The 22,752-nt window shown below is 38.2% G+C and overlaps 2 protein-coding genes and 1 pseudogene across 2 annotated transcripts; all 3 read right to left on the bottom strand.

Annotated features, from left to right (window-relative positions):
- Positions 1 to 2,153: 2,153 nt before the first annotated feature.
- On the bottom strand, positions 2,154 to 2,936 carry LOC108955749 (lysosomal Pro-X carboxypeptidase-like). The gene is made up of 3 exons (XM_018864058.2): positions 2,809 to 2,936; positions 2,662 to 2,711; positions 2,154 to 2,514 (listed from the first exon to the last, which is right to left on the bottom strand). The coding sequence occupies exons 1-3, from the start codon at positions 2,934 to 2,936 to the stop codon at positions 2,378 to 2,380; spliced, it is 315 nt and encodes a 104-aa protein (XP_018719603.2). The 3' UTR covers positions 2,154 to 2,377.
- On the bottom strand, positions 2,919 to 5,584 carry LOC120289205 (annotated as a pseudogene).
- Positions 5,585 to 18,891: 13,307 nt separating this feature from the next.
- On the bottom strand, positions 18,892 to 21,949 carry LOC104421239 (lysosomal Pro-X carboxypeptidase). The gene is given in 10 exon segments (XM_010033129.3): positions 18,892 to 19,025; positions 19,170 to 19,219; positions 19,316 to 19,395; positions 19,536 to 19,688; positions 19,853 to 19,884; positions 19,887 to 20,092; positions 20,358 to 20,470; positions 20,788 to 20,921; positions 21,181 to 21,370; positions 21,493 to 21,949. Coding segments are annotated over 10 exon segments (1,479 nt in total). The 5' UTR covers positions 21,880 to 21,949.
- Positions 21,950 to 22,752: the final 803 nt, after the last annotated feature.

The following is a 22,752-nucleotide window of genomic DNA, read 5'->3' as shown; positions in this document are numbered from 1 at the left end:
CATGTCGTATAATGAGAAAGGTTTACTCATTCACTCAGTTCATACACTAACGACTAATGAAACTATCGTGTCTCAATTAGAACTGTAGCATTAGCTAGACACGTACTAGGCGAAGAAAGAAGACGAGAAAAATATTGAGACTATAATAACCAGCTTTAGCTATTCATAGATTTATTCTGCCTTTCATCATTCTTTTCATAGCAGTCATTGCATCGCATTAGGCATAAGAGGCGGGAATTCATGGAAAACCAATGAGATCCGTTCACAGAATTAGTTTACAAAACGACGTTAAACTATATAAGTAATTTGTAAGTTTATGGGCTCGATTTAAAATTTAATAAAAAAAAAACACAGAGAGAGAGAGAGAGAGAGAGAGAGAGAGAGAGAGAGAGAGAGAGACTCTCATACATTAATTTGTATCAATTCATGTCCAAATGGGTTGTAGATCACCACGTAAAATACCTATTTATGACATGAACCCATTTATGCCAAACTGAAACCTATTTAGTTATGCTGTATCATGCAGATAAGCCGTCAGAGAAATCACCATGATAAGTTCGCAACGACATTGTCAAAATTTGATCTCAAATAAGTTGATGCATTTTAAACTAAATCACACTAAACATTGGCATGATAGTTATGTGGCACTGATTTGATCAACACTAGGATGATTAGTTTTATATATACATGTACCAGTTTGAAAATTATCATAAACAAAGAGGAATCTTTTTTTTTTTTTAATTTTAAAATATTTATTATGTGAATTTAACATAAACTAGCTGGGGAAATCAATTTTGCAGGCCGCGTATGAAGTAAATAATTACGTAAAAATTTGTGGGGACTTAGATAAATTTTTAAAAAATATTATCGCATCGCTCATTAGTGTAATTGCGTCCGACCTAGTGTTCGATCATGGCCGTTGTTGGCAGTAGGCATTGTTGGATAGCCATCGTCAAACCGTTTTAGCGAAGAAGACATTTGGCTTGATTAATTACAAGTTGCCTTGATTTCTCCTACTATTCGCTCCACCCGTTCTAATCACACCATTTAATTACTCTATCATTTATCTCAATCATACAAAAGACATGGGAAATTACCAAAAATAGTTCTAAACTCATTGGACATATGTCAATTCAGTTATAAGTCTTTTAATTTGGTTAATTTATTTTTTTGTTGCCAGGAAGGGCCGGCGATGGAGGGGGAGGGTTGGTCGAGCTAGCCCTTTCCTAGCGACGGCGACGAGGGCTCAGCCTCAGCCGCTGCCTCCTCTTCCCCACCTCCTCCTTCTTCTTCTAATTAAAATAATTATTATTATTTATTTTTATAATTAAATTAAATTAATTTTTATATTAATATTCGAATCCGCTCAAAAACGTCGTTTCTGCCTTTTTTTTTTTTTGTTGAGTCCGCATTCCGGCGAGCCACATAAACGAAATAAAAAAATTGCTACGTAGGATTTCCGGTGAGGTTCGCTGGAAATGGCACTTAAGTGTCACTTTCCTAACTTTTAACACTTAAGTGTTCCTTCGTGCCAAGTTTTGGCACTTGAACTGTACTTCTCCCCTTTTACAATTGTAAGCAACTCATAAAAATATCTTAAATTTATTTGAAAAATGTTTAATTCAGTGACCATGAATAAAATCCGCATATGATTGGTATTATAAATGTTAGATTGAGTCCTTTCAAACACCCAAATGGAATATCATTGTCATTAATAACAAGAAGCAGGACATAAAAGGGAATGATCAAATGATGACGTGGGAACACAAGGATTATTGATCGTTTGAGACATAAGTCTGAAATTTAGTGCATCTTCTTCTTCCTTTAATGACAAAAAGGTTCACCTAAATAGGTATATGTTAGGCCAAAATTATTTAGCTGCTATAATAGATGACACTGAAAGGTGCGATCCAATCTCAAAGTTAGATGCGATGGGCGATCGAGAAATTCGGTATTTTTCATTTTGCATGAGGCATAACGTAAATGGATTTGCCAGGGGGTAATGCCATGGAGAGGGGAAATAGAACTAGAGCCTAAGTTCTTGCGTTGAATGTGGATCCATAAGCCCATGCCACAAATTATGAAAGTTGAAATAAAATGAAAATCTACGCTTAACCAATAAAAAATAACCAGCAGTTTTCAATGTGGGTCAGTTAGCTGGAAGCTTGTTATGGACTACATACATGGCTTAAATATAATATTGGATGAAGTCATTTTGATTTCCTTGATTAAGAGCTGGTTCTAATGGAGCAATGAAATACAAGGATAACTTTATGGTGAAGTACATAGGCCTTATTCTTTTATTCTCATCTGTCGTTGAAAGGGCCTTTCCAGATCAACTCACCATCCATAATTATGGCAATAACACGTCATCATATCACTGTTTGAAAGCAAGAAGATCGGAATAATATTTGGCTATCCATCCTTTTATAATTTCAACTTCAACTTTTCGTTGCATGACTAACCAATCTGGATCGGTTTGCTTCTCTGCAAGTATATCCAAACAATGGGAACCTGCAAAGCATATATATCACCAATGAGAGAATTCAAGATCCAGCCAAAAATAAAATTTATCGTGCATTAATCTTGCTCTTCTCTTGTGTGATTCATGGGTGCGTAAAATAAAATCGCAAACAACACACACATCGCCTGATTATTTACCTTTCTCTGTGTAAACTGCGATGATACTATCAGAAATGTTCTTTAGGACCCTAAGATTGAAAAAGAGATCAAATAATTAATCGTGATTAAGTACCGTAAAATTTTACGTCTTTAAATCTGTGGAGATAAGCATATAATGTTGTATACCCTGCGCTGTAAGAATCTTGAAGTCCATTTGAAAAAATAATGTTGCTGCCAAATCTAAGAAGAATTAGCTTTATATCCTGCAACCAAAAAAAAAAAAAAAAAAAAAGGGCATGACGACGGTAAAACATACTTCGAATTTTGTGCATAGGAAATAGTTTAATTCACTAGTCGAAATAAGAGCTGAATGCATATTTTCTAAGAGTCATGGAAATCATACGACCACCATAGTATGTAGTGATCCAATGTGGGCAAGGTGTGACGCCATACTAGTCGTTGCATTCATCAATGAAGCTGCTCAAGTTGAAAGGGTATGATTGGAACATGGAATTGTTTGTGATGCCTATGGGCATTACCAATTCGCTGCATCTCTGCAAGCAAATCTCCCTTTTAGTATTGTAAGTTTTCTCAGACACAACAACAATTTTTACTAGGAAGATTTCAAGAAAAGGATGGTGTTAATTAAAATAGACCCGATCAGTTGGCATGCTTGGATCAGCATGAACATAGACCTGATGATCCCCCTTATTGGGACATAAGGCCAGTCCGCTGTCACTGTAAAATAGATTGGACCCAAAGAGGAAGAGTAAAATTTAACTCAGATCAAAATCCATCCTTTAGATTGAAATGCAGGATGCCTAAAGATGATCTAGAGTATATTGTACCTGCCATCCCCAACCCAAGTTAGTTTGAGAAACATTAGTAGGAGGATTGACGTAGCATGTGGAGTTCCCTTCATAGGCGACAACGCCTGCAAATATTTTGCCAAGAATGCCATTTTCAGTAGTATTTGCTCCATCAATACCGTTGCATATCACTGTCACCGGATACCTCGGTGGATGATCATATTGAGCTGCAGTCGTGTACAACGACATTAAGTAGTGTTCTTCAGCTCATCCCCACTCTCTAAAGGCCTACACACACAAAAAGGCAATAGTTAGTCTATGATTGATTGTCTCGTTAATAAATTGACATTCGCACTCATTCTTAAAGACTCAATTCAGCCTCGATGATCATGAAACTTTATGCCAAACAAAAGAGTGAGTGCAAATTAATTCCTAATCTCATAAGGTAAATTGACTCAATTCATCAACTCCCATAAATCGAGAAATTGGATGGGAATACTCTATAACACTTGGGTATTAAGACACATAACATATGATGCATCAATCCACATACTTGCAAGTCTTGAACATCTTGCTTAAGTTTGAAGTGCCATTGAGCTCCTGAGCAACTCTATCAATCTCTGACCATGAGTCTCCAATAGTTTGGTAGCAAGTCTCACTAGCTTCCTGTGCAAAACAACCATGGTTCAAGACAAATTATGGAAAACCGATAATAGATATTAAGATTCTAAAGATTATTCGGGCAATAAGTTTGTATTCTTTCCCACTTAAGGTATGGTTACAAATAACTATACCTTCAATTTTATTTATGCCTTCCCCAAGGAGCAAGAATATGTGTACTCAGTACTTACCTTTTGTGCATAAAATGGGAGAATAGGGATATTGTGTCAACTAATGGATATTCTTTGGATGCTTGAAAAGTGCCACACAATCCATTATTAGAACAAAAAAAGAAGAAGTGAAATTACGCGTGTAATTACCTTAAAATCCTTGGTGACCACCGAATAGTATGCATCCTGCGGGGTAATATCATCAAAATACAATATTGGAGCAGATGAGGCCAAAGCTCCGACAATCAAGTGTGGATATTTTAGCCGGAACCACGAAGCAAGCACTGAAATTCGTGTTAGTTATTAATATTCAACAACTTGATATAATGATAAGATATATCTATTTCGCGCAAAGAAATATTTAGTACTTTTGTTGAAAATAAATGACAACGACAACTCATCATTTTCACATATCACGGGTTTTTTACATAGTCAACAGGGAACGGATATCAAAACCGGTCAAACTTGTCATGGACCCCTTTTCTATAATTTCTCTCTACCATACACAAAAATGGATAGAATATGATGCCCATTGCACTTACTTCCTCCATATGATCCTCCAACCACAATAACTGGAGAATCTCTGGCTTTCAAATTCTGCTTCACGTGAATAATAATGGCTGCATAATCAGCCAAAGCTTGGGCCGAGCTGAAATACCAACGAATATTTGTATCATTGAGAGCTTCTTCGAAGCTCATCCCAAGTGGAATTGACTCACCATAATACCGATGCTGACAAGAAATATTCCACAAGAAAAAGAAGAATTTGATTACATGGTTGGTAGCAGAAATTAGATAGAATAAACATCCATGCATGGACCCCAAAAAAAAAAAAAAAATTAGTAGAAGTCAGATATGCTACCTCAATATAAACTAACAAAGCTTGGAATTGAGCTGCGTTATCTCTCAGAAACCCAATCACAGTCGGGGATCCATCAATTGGCGATTCAGCACCGAGGTAAACGAAGATCGGCGCACTAGAATTCGCACCACCCCAGTATCTAGAGTCAATCAAGTATCTTTGTTGGAAGGTGGTGTAGCTCTCGGGTCTGTAGTTGAAATGATCGAGCGTCTGGTTGAAGAAGAAGGTTTCAAAATCGTCTGCTATGGAAGCCGAAACTGCACGTTCCGGATCTCGGAGGACGCCTTCGCGTTGTAGACTCAGGGTCGGAGTGTAAAGTTTCTGTCCAGAAATCGAAGCTGTTAATAAAAAAAAGGAGATGATGGAAGAGAGATGAGAAAGAGTCATGGCATGCAGTGTGGACAGGAAGTGCGCTTATTAAGAATTCCAAACTTGGTGGGACGATGAAAGGAGGTGTGAGCATATATAGGCATCTAACTTCATGGGCATGATTTGAAGTGAATTGAGCATTTATTCCCGAAATATCCGTACATACATCTTACACGTGTAATTACTTAATCTCAATCGTTAAACCATATGAGTTTTATGTGAAACCCACCTAATGTGATCCAGTTAATATGTTCTACACTTATTTCAACTACAAAACCAAGTCAATTAACTTCATTTGGCCACAACAAAATTCTATTATATTTGAAAGAAAGTAGTGGTCGTATGACCTGTTCTATTTTACGTCTATGCTCTGGAGGCATCTTCCGGGTATAAGTTTATAATATATTGGCGCAAGGAATCGACAACTCTCGAGGTCACGAAATATCCAAGAACCTCTTGATAAAAAGGACATGCTCCATTGATTGTGAATTTGGCTAAGATAATTCAACAACCTTTTATTTTGTCAATTTCACGTTGTGGGCTTCAATGAGGACAGGGACAATTCACTTTTGTTAATTTCATTGAATTGATCTTCCACCAACCGGCTCAACACGGTCAAGTGTCTTTCTTATGTTGCTTTGCAAAACACGATGGATGTTGACATTTGGGGTGTGTTTGTTTCATGGAAAACTTTACAATAAATGAAATATTTTTTTATGAATTTTTTATTTATTTTATGATTTAAGGAAAGTGATTTCCTAGGGTGTTGTTTTCCTCTTGTTGCTTTCAGTTCATGAAGAATATTTTCCATAGATTGATTAGTTTTACGTCGTCAAAGTACCAAAAAGTTGGAAAATAATTTTTCAGAAATAATTTTTCTTTAAACAAATATATCCATAAATATTGTTTACACATTTTTTTCACTTTTTACTTTTCACTCGTTCCATGATTATTTTAAATGCTCTTCTTTTTGCCATCATTGACCTTCAAAAGTTCCTAATTTAACATATTTCTTGTCCTGCATTTGAACATTTCTCTTCTGTATCTTGAATCCATATGGACACGTGTCCCCTTTAAAATTAATCGAGACTTTTTCTTTTTTTTTTTTAAGAATCTTTTTTCTTTGTTAAGAATTTTGAATGATTATTATTTATTTATATTTTCATTCCGTTTGGGTCACGGCATCTGGGGTACCAAAAGGCATACTGAATAGTTCACCATAAAACGGTCCAAATTTCTTCATAAAGTCGAGCTCATCAAAGGTCTTCGGGAGGCCTTTAGATTATTGGACGTTCGTACGCCAGGCTAGCCCCGCGAGATCGTGGAGGGCATAATTGCAAAAAGTATAAAGGGACCTCGCAGTGGCAGGAGCCATTATTGGGTTCGCGGATATGTTCGGAAGCACTGAAGCAGTGGACCTGCTCGAAATGATCATTACATTCTATGGTAAATTATTTAATTTGATGAACCTTGTATAATGGATTTATCCTAAGAGCACGACCCATGACGCAACTTTTTCGTTGCTCATGAATTTTTTAAATGCAATGAAATGTATAGCTTTCGTGAGACTCGCCGGATCCAACAATTCAAATGCAATGAAATGCACTAAATTCAAATGGACATGTTCACGTATTTTTGCGTTCATAGAGATTCTTCATTGAAAGAGAAATTGTCCAATCAACTCTAAATGTTTTCCGTCGTCGCTGTTGATGCTTGCCTCCCATTCCAATGGGAGAATCCTTGCATTTACGATCTACTTTTCTTTTTGCTACGGCCAGATTTTTGGGTCAATGTTGGTCTTCCAAAGATTATTTTGTACTAAGCTCCATTTCTAATTCAAATCATGTCGAAGGGTCAACATCTTCTAGATGAGAATCCCTCGTGTTTTGTTTCCAAACCAACTATTACCTATTTTGTCCAAAATGAGAAAACGCGTACTTCCTTGGAAAGAATCGGCCTGCGAGGAAACTTTATCGAAAGTCTATAGCCTCATTCAAATTGATGTGAAGTATAAATATAGCGATTCAAGGCCCACATCAATTGGGACAAGCCTTATCAATTTATTTTATTTTTAATCAGAAACAAGTCTCATTGGCTAACTCATAAGTTGACACTCGCTCTAAAATGATCAATCCCTCGTGTGATTATTTAGAGAACTCATTTTAAATGCTAGGTGGACCGGACCAAGTTATTATAAATGGTACCGAACAAGATCCCCTTGGGCAGATTTGTGGTTTGTGGACGGACTAAACCCATACCCAACCTTAGAAGGGTGGGGAGTTATTGCCACTATGAGAGAGCTCAAATAAAGTACGGCTCTTAACCTTTTCAAGTGATTCCAAAGTAAACACCGTTATGGCTAAAACTATCATCTAGAGGGGGTGAATAGGTGATTGTGCAGAAATGAAAAAATTTAAACAAATATTACAACAAGATAACTTCTGATGAAATGGTCAGATCTTACTAGTGTACAATTCTACCACAATAAATAAATATAGTAAGGGGCAAAGAATTGCACACTCAAGATTATAGTGGTTTGGCTTTGCAAGCCTACGTCTACTCTCCCACGCTACAACCTATTGGCTGGAATCTAGTAGTAACAACCAATTAGATGTTACAAGTCTTGAGGTACAAGTACTTAAATTTGTGTAAACTTCTCACACTCTCAACCTCTAAAGGGTTACGCAATATTGTTCAACAAAGACGAACATATGAGATCAAAAAAACACTATTCAAACTCTCAGAATTAAAAGCTTCAAATCTTGTGAATGTGCATTCTAACCCTTCAGCTTCCAAATCTCCTCTTATATTCCTCCTAGTCTAAGCTGTCCGTTGGACATATCTCCAAAAGGACCGACCATCCAACCAATCTACCAGTTGGCCTCGGATCTGGTTAAGAAGATCCGATTGCTTCGGAATCGCCGAGAGTAAGGCTTCCCATATTTTTTGCAGCCCATACAGCAGCTCGAGTTTTCAAAAAGTCGAGTATTTACGAATGGAAATAATGTTTCGCCTCTAAAAAGAATTTCCGGAAAGTTGAATCTCCAAAAAATATTAGCAAGACTTTCATTTTTAAACTCTTTATAAGTATGGCAGAAATCCAATCAATCGCCACTAGCCGTTGCACGAGGATGTTTACCTCCTTCCTAGCCATTTGATAGAATGTATAAAGAAGGAAGAATAAACCATGACTTTGATACTAATTGAAATCATCTAATCCTATTCCATCAAACTTTCCACCTAAAAGCTTTTTATCAAAAATAAAGTTTCTAAGTTTTGTCAATCATCGAAACCACTTAGGAAATGTTTTCTCAACAAACACCTGTCTCTAATGATCACCATCTTGAGTAATTATTCGAAATACTTCTTGTGAGGACTTAAACCAAATGGATCGAACCGGATTTGACAATATTCCATGGATGTAGTCTCGCATCGTGTTTCACTAAGACTACATCAAGTCGTCGTCGAGTGTGCATCTCCACTCACTTTTTCGGGAGAAAAAACCACACTGAGCAGCTTAGACTTTGACATGCATCGTGAGCATATTAGAAAAACCATTCCATTCTAGATGAGGGCAAGAAACACATGGAGTCGAATGGTCCTAGGAACGTCCAATCACGGCAATCACTATCTTCATGAACAAGAAAAATAAATTAAATATATCCAAAGGAATCTTTCACCAAGCTCATTCTAGAATTGCATGATGCCTTGTCAGAAAGTGATTTAAGGGTTGATTTGTTCTATAGCTGTGATAGAACCGTAACTCTATCACGTTGAATTTGTATTGTTAAGTGTTGCAATTTGTACATTGGTAATCCATATTTTAGAGGTGTAAACCATAATAGTTAGGAGAGATAATTTCTTAAAAGCTAGTATAAATTGCCGTATATTTGTTTTCAAACTATGCTAGCCTTTAACCAAGCGAACGACAAGTATTAGAAAAGTGCTTTAAATCAGAAAATAAATAAAAATTTGGTCAATGGAATACTTTAGAGACCATTCTCGATGGCATGCTTGTGATCCACTCCATCTAAAAAGCTCCAACAAGATTTTTGCTTGATGTAACCATGGAAAATTCATCTCGCACTATGGCAACAAGTAATATCACCGATGATCCAACTAGACTTGCTCAAATGATGGGTAGATCAGGCTGAAACAGCACCGAATGAGCCAAGAAATAAATATCAGGGAATCTTATCCAGTTAGTCCTAAATATATTGTATGAATATTAATTCAATTCTAATTTTTTCAATTTTGTGCAAAATCCAATGTAATCCATCTAGTCGATATTCCCCGAAATTTGCTAAAGTAGTGGCCCTAGTAATTGCCGACAGTCCTACATAGGACACTATCACATTAGCCATTTCCGACAAAAATTGTTTAAAATGACTACATTGCAATTCCATGCAAACATTTAGGAGTAAATTGACAAAACTAGAAAATTTATGACAAATTGGCATACGTTCAATAGATTTAAGACTAGTTTGGGAATTTTTCCTAAATATTGAGACGACAGAGCTTTGCATAATATATATATTTTTTTAAGTTGACTTCTTCTAATATCACAATTGAAGAAAAAAATTCCCTAATTTTGAAGAATATTTTATTTTTATTTTCAAAATTTTTATTATTTTCTCTTTTTTTTTCCTAATTTTCTTTTCCTTTTTTTCTTTCTTTACTTTTTCTTTCTCTTCTTTTCATTTTTCTTTTTATCTTTTTTCCCCTCTACTAGCCATTGTCAAGTCTCATTGATGGTTGGCAAAGGCTGCCACCCCAGCCAGTTTTGGGGGAGGGACGCTTGGGCTTGGCTTGGCATGGGCCATCCTCAATAGACAAGAGCCGCGTCGGTCGACCGTTTGCGAGGGTCACTCTCGTTAGGCGAGGGTAGTCGACGTAGCCCTCACCTAAGGTCAAAGACCTCTATCGGCCATCAACGAGGCTCAACGAAGGCTAGTAACAGGTTAAAGAAGAAAAGTAAAGAAGGAAAATATATGGGGAAAAAAGGAAAAACAAAATAAACAAATAAATAAACATTAAAACATTATTAAAAATTGTCAACGTCAACATCAGCCATAGCACATAAGATGATTGATGTCCAAGTCAGCAATTTTCGATCAAAATTGATCGAATAGACTAAATTTATAAAATGTGAAAATGTTTAAACTCAATCAATACAATTAAAAAATTTAGGATGGAATTAGCAAAAGTGTAATAGGTTTAGGACTTTTTAGACAATTTTCCCATGGCCAAAGTATACCAAAATTGTTACAACCACCCATGGATAGGTAAGAGACATAACTCTTACTAAGTTGTAAATACTAGCCAACCAAGACATTCTAGATAACAATTGTCTAAGGTCTCAATTAAGAATGTCAAGAATGATAAAAGTGTACTCTTTAATAATAAAGCAAGGTTCAAGAGTAAGAGGAGAAACGATTGGGCATTATTGATGGAAAATAGAGAAAAGGTCATGGAGACAGACAAGGAGGACCATAAAGAAGGATTCAAGCAGGGGTAGCTTGTAGGGATCAAGGGAAAGATAACAAGAAAGAAGATAAGGATAGCCGGAGGCAACACAGTCACTACAATATATTTGGCAAATAGGTCACTTTGCCAAGGACCATTAATTCAAACAAGTAGAAGGAAATGTTGTAGCATCTATAATGAAGAAGAGTAATATTGAAAAAAAGTAGGATTTCCAAGCGTCCATTGCATCAAAGGAATAAGAAAAGCTTACAGCTACCTCCATCACCGAGTCAGATGAGCAATGGTCTTCATCACAGTAAGTGATAAAATAATCAATTATGATAATTGGACAGTTGACTCACGATGCTCAAATTATATGACATGAGATTGACACAAGCTATCCAGCATGCCTAAGTAAACCGGTAGACAAATAGTTGTCCCCACAAGTAAATCAAGGTTGCTAATTACCTCCATCAATCATATAGTGATGACACCCTAGTTCATTCCATTGCAAATTAAATTGCAAAACGTGTATCACACGCGAGGCATGAAGAAAAACCAATTATTGGTATCACTATTTACAGACTCGAGAAATATGTGGTGTTTGTACAAACGATGTAAAGATGTACATTTGAACCCACAAATACGCTGATCATAGAAGGGCATCAAATAAAGTATGTCTAAGTGAAGCCAGCACAGAGCTATACTTGGACAAAACTCAAAAGAGTAGAATGCCTAAAGAAGCTATGGAAAAAATGGAAGATGATAATGGGTTTGGCAAGACCCAGCCGATTGAAGAAGTAAGTGCATAATCACTCGGAAAACATAAGGTCTATGGCGAATTGGTGTACGTGCAAGAATTATAGAAGAGCTTTGACCAAGTCAGGTTGAACTTGAAGAGCATATGCCTCAACTCAAGAGATCAACAAAGTGGAGGAAACCAAATCCTAAATATGCAGATGTAGCATCGATCAAGGATGTTGGAGTAGTAAAGCAATTTACATATGAGGAAGCCACTCATGGGGGCAAAATGGAGGAAGGCTATGGAAGAAGAGTTCCAAAAACCAACTTGACATGATCGCTAGATCCCTATTGAAGAAAAAGATTCACCTTCTCTCTTCTCAAAGAATTCAAGATATTTCTAAGAGGGATGAACCACTAATGTCAAAGGTGTGTTTGGGAGTGGCTTTGAGAAGCCACTTTGAACCCCCAAAGATCCTTGGGCCAATTTAGAGGTGTTTGGTAAAAAAATTTCAAACCCCATTTGGAAAATGCTAGCCTTCACAAGGCTAAAATCCCAAGGCAGGTTAGGGACTACCTTGGGCTTTTAGCCTTCTCGGCATGCTGAGCTGAGGGGGTAAATAAAAAAAAAATTCTTCCCAAATTATCCTTGTTGGTTTTTCGTTTTCCGATTTTGCCCCCACTATTCATCTTCTTCTTCTTCTCCGTGAGCGGTCACCGATGAAAGGCAAAAATCGTCGGCAACCATTGTGCATACACACCGCGACCTTCGCGTAAAGGTCGCTCGGGCCGCACGACCCATCTGGTCGCAGATCTGGTCGCGACCAAATCTGGTCGCTGTAGGGGTGGCCCGACCACCGTGCCATCTGGGTCGCAATGGCGTCGCGTGACCTCGTCGCCCCAGATCTAAGGTAGCGAGGTCCTCCCACGACCTCGCCGCCCTAGATCCGGGTCACGGTAGGATCGCCCGACCCTAGGCGACCTTCGCAAATGGTCTTTGGGGGTCAGTCGACCCGAGCAACCCTCCCCAATCTTCTTTGAAGCCGCCTTAGTCGATGTCGACCACCGGCAACAGATTTGATCATCGGCGGCCGCTACCCTTACCACCAATTTTTTTTTAATTTTCTTTTGATAATTTTTTTTTATCACAAAAGTCCTTTGTAAATATAATCTCTCCAAATATTATTTTACTCAAAGATACTTCACAATGAACTTTTAGATTACAATTTAACAAACACAATTTACAATCTAAAAAACTTCTTCAACCTAAAGTCCTTTACATTTTCCCAATGACTTTTCTCAAAAGTTCAACCAAATGCACCATTTATGATTGAACCACTATCCTAGAGTGATGTGGGAGCAAACCACTCCCTTGCGAAGGCTATCATTAGCCAAGTGCTTTTATTCGTGTTTGTATGCAAGAAATTCTCCGAACAAATGTTATAAAGAGAGTGCCTCTAATAAAAGAATGTGTTTTTTTTTTTTTTTCCAAACGAACTCCCAATCTTTCTCAACATTTGGTACTAGAGCCGCAATTCCGTGCTCAACAATCCCTCTTTGAGTTATAGATTCATAAAGATCTTAGTCCCAGATTGAAGAAAGATAGTATAACGTGGGCTTTTTTTTTTTTTTTTTATGCTCATGATTCGGTGTTCGTCGGATTTAGCCATAGATAAGAGAATAATACCTAATAAATTATATTGCATTAGCCGATAATATAAAGGGTTCGCTAATTATAGAGATGGATGGATTTCTGTAGCTCGAGAAGTGCGGGCTCTTAAGCAGGAAATTGATCGAAGATGGCCATTTTTTACCGCGTTCGGCCCAACCCTTAATTCCAGCCGACGATCTTAACAGATAGAGAATGATTGACAAGCCCGGAAGCTTCACAGCCATGTCGTACAATGAGAGAGGTTTCCGCATTCACTCACTTCGTAAGCCAACGATTAATGAAACCATCGTGTCTTAATTTTATTTTATTTTTCTGGTCGGAAATAAAGAGACTTCATTACTAATTAAGAGTTTGCAACAACATAATAGAAGACTCGGAGCAAAGTAAATTCCAAAACGGTTCGGGGGGATTGGCCAGCCAGTCGTGGGCCAGGCTCTTGTTCCGCTGGGTCTTAGCTAGCCAGTCAACGGCCTGGTTCACAAATCTTCTGCAGTGGGCCACAGAGAGATCAACAAAGCCCAACAGCTTTGGTTTGGCCTCAGATAGAAGATCTGCTTCGCATGTGCAAGGATCTTCAATTTGAATCGCAGCATTAGCTATGCGTGCTAGACAAAGAAAGGAGACAAGAAAAATACTTGGGTTATAATAGCTATCTTTAGCTATTCATAATTATATTTTGCCTTTCATCGTTCTTTTCATAGCAGCCATAGCATCTAGGCAAAAGAGGTGGGAATTCATGGAAAGCCAATGGCAGAGATATTGAGATTCATTAGCAAAATTGATTTAATAAAGACGTAGAACTATATAGGTAATTTTTAAGTTTGTGGGTCGTTTAAGAATTCAATACAGAGAGAGAGGGAAAAAAAACAAAGAGAGAAAAAAACTTTGTACGTTAATTTGAACAATTCCCATCCAAATGGGTTAAGCAAGTCACCGCATAGAATAACTATTAATGACACGAATTAATGTATACCAAACTCAAACCTATATTTCGTCTAAAAAAAAATGAAACCTATATAATTGTGTTCTTTCACGTAGGTGAGTCATCAAAGAATTCCAACCCCATTTGCAAATATGTTGTTCAAATTCAATCTCAATTAAACTAATGCACTTTAAACAAAATCACAACACGTCTCAATGAAGTGTTGACATGACAATTATATTATATTGATTTGAACACATGGAATGATTAGTTTTAATGTCTATATATTTTATATGGTTGACACCTAAATTTTTGCTGACTTTTAGAGTATTCATTTATTTTGCAAAAAAATTCAAATATATATAAAAGTATATATGAAATGATGCATAAAAATAGGTGAGATAAAAATGAATAACAAATATTAAAAAATATAAAATAAAATAAAAAGAGTCGAGTGGGCCCGTTTAAAGCCCATTCTTTTTAATTCTTTCACAGCCCATTCGTTTTTATATCTTTTGCAGCCCATTCCTTTATTTCTTCTTCAGCCATCCATTTTTTGTTTCCTCTTTTAGCCCATCAGAACCTTAAATGACGAAAAAGCCCATCCAAGGCTTGAGGAGCATGCTCGCGGGGCAGGGAAGCGGATACTCCCTTTTAATGTGGAAAAAAAAAAAATTCGCCCTCCTTTTTCCGACAAAGAAAAAAACGTGGAAATAATTTGTAATTTTTTCAAATTCATTGGAATTTTCATTTTTATTTTCTTTTTTTCCATTGTGCCGGGAGGTTCACCAGCAACCCTCTCCGGCCACAAAGGCCTCACCCAAACTAGATGAGGGCCACCTCGCCCGTGATAGGCTACATAGTGATGGCCTTGGGCAAGGGCACAAGTGACTGCTTGCTAGATCTAGGTAAGGACCTCCACAGCCTTGTTGGCTGCAAGCAAGGGGCCTTTACGCTGAGCGCATGGCCTAAAAGGTCGCAATGGAAAAAAAAACAAAAAAATAATCAAAAAAATAATGATAAATTTCATCTACGTAAGCATTGGCCATATCATGTGGGATTGGTCAGTGATTTCAATTAAAATTGGCTGAAGTACCTTAATTGGTAAATTATCAAAAGATTTAATATCAAATTAGTCAAATTAAAAGATTTAGGTTTGAGTTGACAAAAGTGTGATAATAAGTTTACAACTTATTTTGCTCCCCAAAAGATGTTATAAAACTAGGATTTTAAAGATTAGTGATTTTACTGTGCCCAAGTTACCTAGATCTTCTTTTATAAAGTTTCCTAGGGAAATTATCATGCCAAAACTCAGCCATATCCACATTAATCAGAAATATACCTACCACCACCGATGATAATGTAACTCACATCGAAAGATGGTTGGTTGGGACAAGGTTGAGTTGGCCCTCATTAGAATATAAACATGGAACATGGCTTTTTTTCTTCATGTGCATAAGTAAATCAAACTTGGTCAGGCCTACCTATCTAGGTGAAAATGTGATCGATGAGATTCAGGTAGTCGGATCGACGGCGAACCTAAGATCATTATTTGAGTCCGTACTTAGCGATGACGGGATGTGCCAACCGTCCCTCCCTCCAACCGCGGCCAGGCCATTTTTTATTTTTTATTTTTTTTTCTGTTCACGGTTACTCGAAAGTAGGCCACGATTTCCTCCGAGTCAAAGCTCGAGAGGAAGGTACAACATCCGAGAGATTTGTATCATTTGTAGGGCCGAGCATATTGAACGGCACGGATCGGGAGTCACTCGACTGGACTGGATCGATCAATTTTGTACAAGTTACTAAGAGTGTTGATCTAGTTCCCAATTCCATAAAAATGGAACCAGTGGTTTTCAGTAGGGGTGATCGAGTCCAGGGTGGGTAGGGTCTAGACCTAGACTCTGTACCCGACCCTGTTATAACCGGTTCTCTTTTTTTGGACCCTGTTCCCGACCCACCCTGTTTTTCCGGTCCGAGAACAGGGTTAACCCTGTTTATATTGGAACCTGTTTTGCATAAAAATTGATGTATCTTTATATTAACCTTAGAGAAGCAATTGATGAAATGGTTTGATGGAAATTGATCTAAATGACAGGAATAGCAAATTGCTCAGAAATTAAAGTGGAAGTACTGTGAATTATTTAAAGGTGCAATGCAGAGAATAAAGGAAATTAAAGCAAAGAACACTAAACTCAAAGGAAGGAGCCGAACAAAATTAACTGAAAACGAGATTACTAGGACATTGACATTGTTGGAATTGAAATTAATCACAGTTTGTACAAATGACGCTCGAATGGAGACATTGACATCGACATTGAAACGATACTCAAAGGGAAATCAGCAGTAATTTTGGTAGAGGTCCAGCATAATTTCAACATATCTTTTTTGTCTGCAAATCTTCTATCATAAGTCTTAAATTCCCTTTGATTATTACTAGGTCGATGTCCATTTCTTAACTTAACTTCTTTTATATATCCATGATTTCTTAACTTAACTGCTTTCATATATCCATAATTTCTCAACTTAACTAAACTTCCGATACCTGAGCATTTCTCGTACCATTTCCACTTATTTTGAATTAAATTAGGTTGAAGACTCTCTCCCTCAAACTTTGGCAGAATGGTCTTTTATGAGCATCAAAAAGAGATTGAATTTGATATAGCTTGACTGTGATTTATTCACCACCGATGTATAGTGACTTACTGTTATACCAGACGACAATTCAGTCACACAACCGAAGGAGACAAAGTGAACCGAAGCACCAAGGGAAAGATAACTCTCTGCCATCAAAGGATGAAGCATGAAAATTCACAATATATGATCAGAATGTCGAACAAGAACATCCAGATCACTACTATGCAATCTCATATTGAAATGATGAAGACAAATTCGTCATTTCACCAACAAAAAAAAAAGAGACAAATTCGTCATTATCATCTCTGTGGCAAAACGTCGAACAGGTGGTGATCATGAATGGTGAGGTGTTCTAGAAATAGGAATTCCTATCAATCGGCGAGCAATATAACATGAGCAATTTGAGTAGCAATTTGAAGCTCTCGGTAGAAGGCAAACACAGAACAATCGTATGATCGAGTCTCAATGAATCTTGTGGGAGATCCGATCCGAACGGTTACCTGCTAATAAATGAAGACACCGAAAGACTTGGTGAATCTCACGAAGACGAAGCTAAGGCGACAAATCAATTCAGCGACGAAATTGCTTGACGAAGATATTCAACTGCAACTGGCTTCGCTTGGTTCCTCAGCTCTCCCGCACGCACCAAGTGAGGGAGAAAGAGCACGAGAGAAGTTTCGATCGGTGGTGATGAGCGTCTGTTCTCTGCTCCGTCACTGCGATGGCGCAATGGGGAGCTGGCGATGGCATGACGAGGAAGCAGATGAACGCAGATGAGGAAGCAGTGCGAGGGGGAGCTGGATCTAGCGGCGGAGCTCGGAGCAAGGCTGGCGAGCAGCCAGGAATCAGGTTGACAGAGGTGGCGTCGCGATTTCGGGGGGCGCGGAGCAGGGAGAGGCGGAGTGGTGATGTTGGGATCTCACGGGCTGCAGGTGTCACGGTAGGTAGGCGATGGTGGGCGAGCGGAAGCAGTGTCAGTGCTCGGATGGAACCAAGATCGGCGGACGGGCGGAGGTCGCGAGCTCGGGGAAGATAGAAAGTATAAACAAATTAGGGTTTTGCGTTTGGTTTTTTTGGGGTGGCTTACAACCGGTTCTCAAACCGGTTCCCAAACCGGCTCGGTCAATTCGGTTTCCGGGTGGGTAATCCCTCGGAACCGGTTCCCGAACCGGTTCAAACAGGGTCTGAATTTTGGGACCCTAGTTTCAACCGAACCGATTCCCGACCCTATTTTCCGAGTGGGCCGATTCGGGAACCGGTTGACCCGGTCCCGGTTGCACACCCCTAGTTTTTAGTCGATTCTTGATTCCGAGGAATCGAATCGACAAACCGAACCAACACTTTTTTAAAAATATAAATTTTAATTATTTAAAATATGATAAATCCTAAAATTGTAATAATTCTAGTATTTTTTTAATTTTTAAATTTTTTTTTTTGGCTAAGTGGCCAATTCTATTGAACCGGTCCAATTCCTAGTCCCAAAAGATGGAAACCAGTCCTCCCGGTCCAGTTTATGGCTCCTAAGTGGAATCGAATTGGACTGGACTGGAAACCGATCACCCTTAATCATTTGTGAGTAGTTTATGACATGAATTTTGTACACTGCAACGCATAGGCTTGAAAATCTACGCTTAATCAATAAAAAGGACCAGTAGTTTTAAATGTTTTGCCGGAGTCCTACAATTAATTGGAAGCAAAGAATATTGGGTGAAGTCATATTACTTTTCTTGAATAAAAGCTCGTTCTAATGGAGCAAAGAAATACAAGGATATTTTATTTTTTTATGCCCAGGAACCCCGTGTGCCGGCAACGGGTAAACCCGGGCGATCTTACCCACCACCCCGACGTTCCTGCTGAAACCCCTACATAGGCCTTATTCTTTTGTTCTCATATGTTATTGAAATGGCCTTCCCGAATAGATTCATCACCCTTATTTATGGCAATAACAATTCATCATATCATCATTTTGAAGCAGGAAGATCGGCATAATATTGGGCTATCCACCCTTTTATAATCTCAACTTCAGTTTTTCGCTGCTTGACCAACCAATCTGGATCGGTGTGGTTCTCTGCATATATATCCACACAATGAGAACCTGCAGAGCATATACCCAGTGATTAAAGAATTCAAGATCCACTGCTACTTTTTCTTAACATGCTTCAACGTTGTCCTTCTCTTGTGTGATTCACAAGGACGTGAGACGAGTCACAAACAACAAATCAATAGCTCAGTTATGTACCTTGATCTGTAATAACAGCAGTGATACTCTCTGAAATGTTTTTCAGGACCCTAAGTTTAAAAAAGAGACCAAATTGTTAAGCGTTATTAAGTAACGTAAAACTTGAATTCTTCGGATGTATGATACAAGCATATAATTTTTTATACCCGGCACCACTCCAGGGATCTCGAAGTCCATTTGAGAAGATAATATTGCTACCAAACCTACGAAGAATTAGTTCTATATCCTGCAAGAACCGGAAAAAAAAATGGTAGAGGACGTCAATGGTAATGTTTGCTTTCAATTTAGTGCATGAAAACCAATCTAATTTACTGATAAAAAAAAAGAGCCAAACATATATTTTGTAAGAGTCACTTGAATTCATACATGGCCACCGTAATGCGTAGTGACCCAATGCGGGCGAGGCACAACGCCATACTTGCAGCGGCATTGTTCCATGAAGTCGTCCAAGACAAAAGGCGCTGGTGGGAACATAGAATTGTTTGTGATGCCTAGGGGCATTACCATTTCACTGCATCTCTGCAAGCAATTCTCCCTTTTAGTATTGTAAGTTATCTTAGATGCTACACAATTTTTCGAGGAAGATTTCAAGAAAGGGATCGTGCAATTAAAATAGACCCCATTGTGGGCGTGCTTGGATTGGCATGAACATGGACGTAGCATGATGATGTCTAGTATTGTACCTGCCAACTCCAACCAGATGGAGTAACAGGTAAGGAGGATTGACATAGCATGTGGAGTTCCAATAATAGGCGACAACGCCTGCAAATATTTTGCCAAGAATGTCATTCTCAGTAGTATTTGCTCCATCAATGCCTTTGCATATCAGTCTCACAGGATATGTTGGTGGATTATCATGTTGAGCTGCCTTCGTGTACAACCCTTTCAAGAAGGACTTCAGCGTAGCCCCACTCTCTAAAGGCCTACACACAAAATAAGCAATGGTTATTCTGTGGTTGATTGTGTCTCCTTGATAAATTAACATTTAGACACATTCTTAAAGACTCAATTCAGCCTTGAAGATCATGAAACTCCACATTGAACAGAAGAGTGAGCGTCGATGAGGTTCTAGATCTCAAAAGGTAAATTGAGTCAATTCAACCCCCTTAAATTGAGAAATTGGATGGGAATAATCTATAAGCACTTGGGTATTAAGACACATAATAGATGACGCATCAGACCACATACCGGCAAGTATTGAAGATCTTGCTTAAGTTTGAAAGGCCATCCGGCTCTTTAGCAACTCTATCGATCTCTGACCAGGAGTTTGCTATAGCTTGGTGGCAAGTCTCACTGGTTTCCTATGTAAAACGACCATGGTTCAAGATAAATGATGAAAAACAAAGAATAGATATCAAGATTCTAAAGATTATTGAGATGGTAAGTTTGGATAACTTTCTCACTTTAGGTATGTTTACTAATAACTAAACCCTTGAATTCTATCGATGCCATCCCCTAGGAGCAAGAATACGGGTACTCATGTACTTACCTTGTGTGCGCAAAATGGGAAGATAGGGATATTGCATCAATCAATGGATATTCTTTGGATGCTTGAAAAGCACCGCACACTCCATTATTAGAACAAAAAAAGAAGAAGAGAAATTACAGGTGTAATTACCTTGAAATCCTTGGCGACCACTGAATAGTATGCATCCTGGGGTGTAATATCTTCAAAATATAGCACTGGAGCTGATGAGGCCAAAGCTCCAAGGGCCACGTGTGGATATTTTAGTCGGAGCCATGAAGCAAGCACTGAAATTGGTATTAACTATTAGAATTCAACAATATATATAATGATTTTGATATATCTTTTTTTGTCTAAAAAAGGAATTAGCATTTTTGTTGAAAATAAATCACAAGAACAACTCGTCACTTTCACATATCATTGGTTTTTGACATAATCAACAGAGAACGGATATCAAAACCCGTCAAACTTGGCATGGACCCTTTTTGTATTATTTCTTTCCTCCATACAGAAAAATGGATAGAACATGATACCCATTGCACTTACTTCCTCCATATGATCCTCCCACCACAATAACTGGAGATTTAATCGCATTTCGTTCCCTCTTAACGTGCATAATAACGGCTACATAATCAGCCAAAGCTTGGGCCGAGCTAAAATATCCACGAATATCTGCATTTTCGAGAGCTTCTTCGAAGCTCATCCCAAGTGGAATTGACTGACCATAATACCGGTGCTGGCAAGAAAAATTCCACAAGAAAAGAAGAATTTAATGACGTGGTTGGAAGCGGAAATTAGACAGAAAAAACATCCATGCATGGGCCCCCCAAAAAAAATGGTAGAAGTCAAATGTGCTACCTCAATATAAACTAACAAAGCTTTGAATTGAGCTGCATTATCTCTCAGAAACCCGATCAAAGTCGGGGCTCCATCAAGTGACGATTCAGCACCGAGGTAAACGAAGATCGGCGCACTAGAATTCGCGCCACCCCAGTATCTGGAGTCGATAAAGTATCTCTGTTTGAAGGTGGCGTAGCTCTGGGGTGTGTAGCTGAAATGATCGAGCGTTTGGTCGAAGAAGAAAGTTTCGAAATCGTCTGTTATGGATGCCGAAACTGCACTTTCCGGATCTCGGAGGAAGTCCTCGAGTTGTAGAGTCAGGGTCGGAATGTAAATTTTCTGTCCATAAATCGAAGTTACGGATAAAATGAAGGAGATGATGAAAGAGAGCCGAGAAGGAGTCATGGTGTGCAGTGTGGACAGGAAGTGTGCTTGTGAAGAATTCCAAACACACGGTGGGTCTATGAATTGGCTAATCCCAAGGCGGAGGGTTGAGAAAGGAGACACCTTCACAAGCATATATATAGGCATCTAACGTCCTGGGCCATGATTTAAAGTGAATCGATCACTTGTTCCTGAAATATTCATATATACATTTGTTATATGTGAACTCAATCTCAATCATTTAACCATATGAGTCTTACACAAAACTCACTTGATTTAACACCATTGGTATGCTCTAGTCTAATTTCAACTATAAAATCAGGTCAATTAAGTTTATTCCACCAAAAGAAAATAATGGTGGTATAATTTTTTATTTTATTTTTTGTAAGTTTATTCTCTGTAGACATTTTCTGGCAGAAGTGTATAATGTATTAACGTAAGTAACCAACACTCTTGAGGTCATGAAATATTCAAGAAACTCTTGATAAAAAGGACTAGCTTAAGACAAAGTAAAACATAAGCCAACATCCCTTCAGCTTATGTACCTCATCTGATTAAGGATACTTACATATTTACACCCAAAAACAAAAACAAAAAACAAAAAACAAAACAAAACACACACACAAGCCAGCATATGCTCTGTCTCAATTCGGATAAGAAATTTCAATAACCTTTTACTTTGTCGATTTCACATCGTAGGCTTCAATAAGGACAAGGACAATTGAAATTTTTTTGTTTTAAAATTTTGTTGAATTTAGCCGCCACTGGCCCAACACGATCGATCGTTTTTCTCATGTCGCTGAGGGAAAACACGAGGGATGTCGAGCGTTTTTCTCATGTCGCTAAGGGAAAACACGAGGGATGTCAACATTTAACAGGGTCAATGTTGATCTT

The sequence above is a fragment of the Eucalyptus grandis genome, chromosome 10 (genome assembly GCF_016545825.1).
Source record: "Eucalyptus grandis isolate ANBG69807.140 chromosome 10, ASM1654582v1, whole genome shotgun sequence".
In the NCBI taxonomy this organism is placed as follows: Eukaryota; Viridiplantae; Streptophyta; class Magnoliopsida; order Myrtales; family Myrtaceae; genus Eucalyptus; species Eucalyptus grandis.
Note: the sequence above shows the minus strand (reverse complement) of the source record. Positions and strands in the feature narration are given on the sequence as shown.

Coding starts and splice junctions, on each gene's coding strand:
- LOC108955749 (XM_018864058.2), bottom strand. CDS start 2,936: ATGTTTTACCGTCGTCATGCCCTTTTTTTTTTTTTTTTTTTTTGGTTG. Junction 2,712..2,808: donor CAAGATTCTTACAGCGCAGG/GTATACAACATT, acceptor TTTCAATCTTAG/GGTCCTAAAGAACATTTCTG. Junction 2,515..2,661: donor CGCAGTTTACACAGAGAAAG/GTAAATAATCAG, acceptor TATGCTTTGCAG/GTTCCCATTGTTTGGATATA.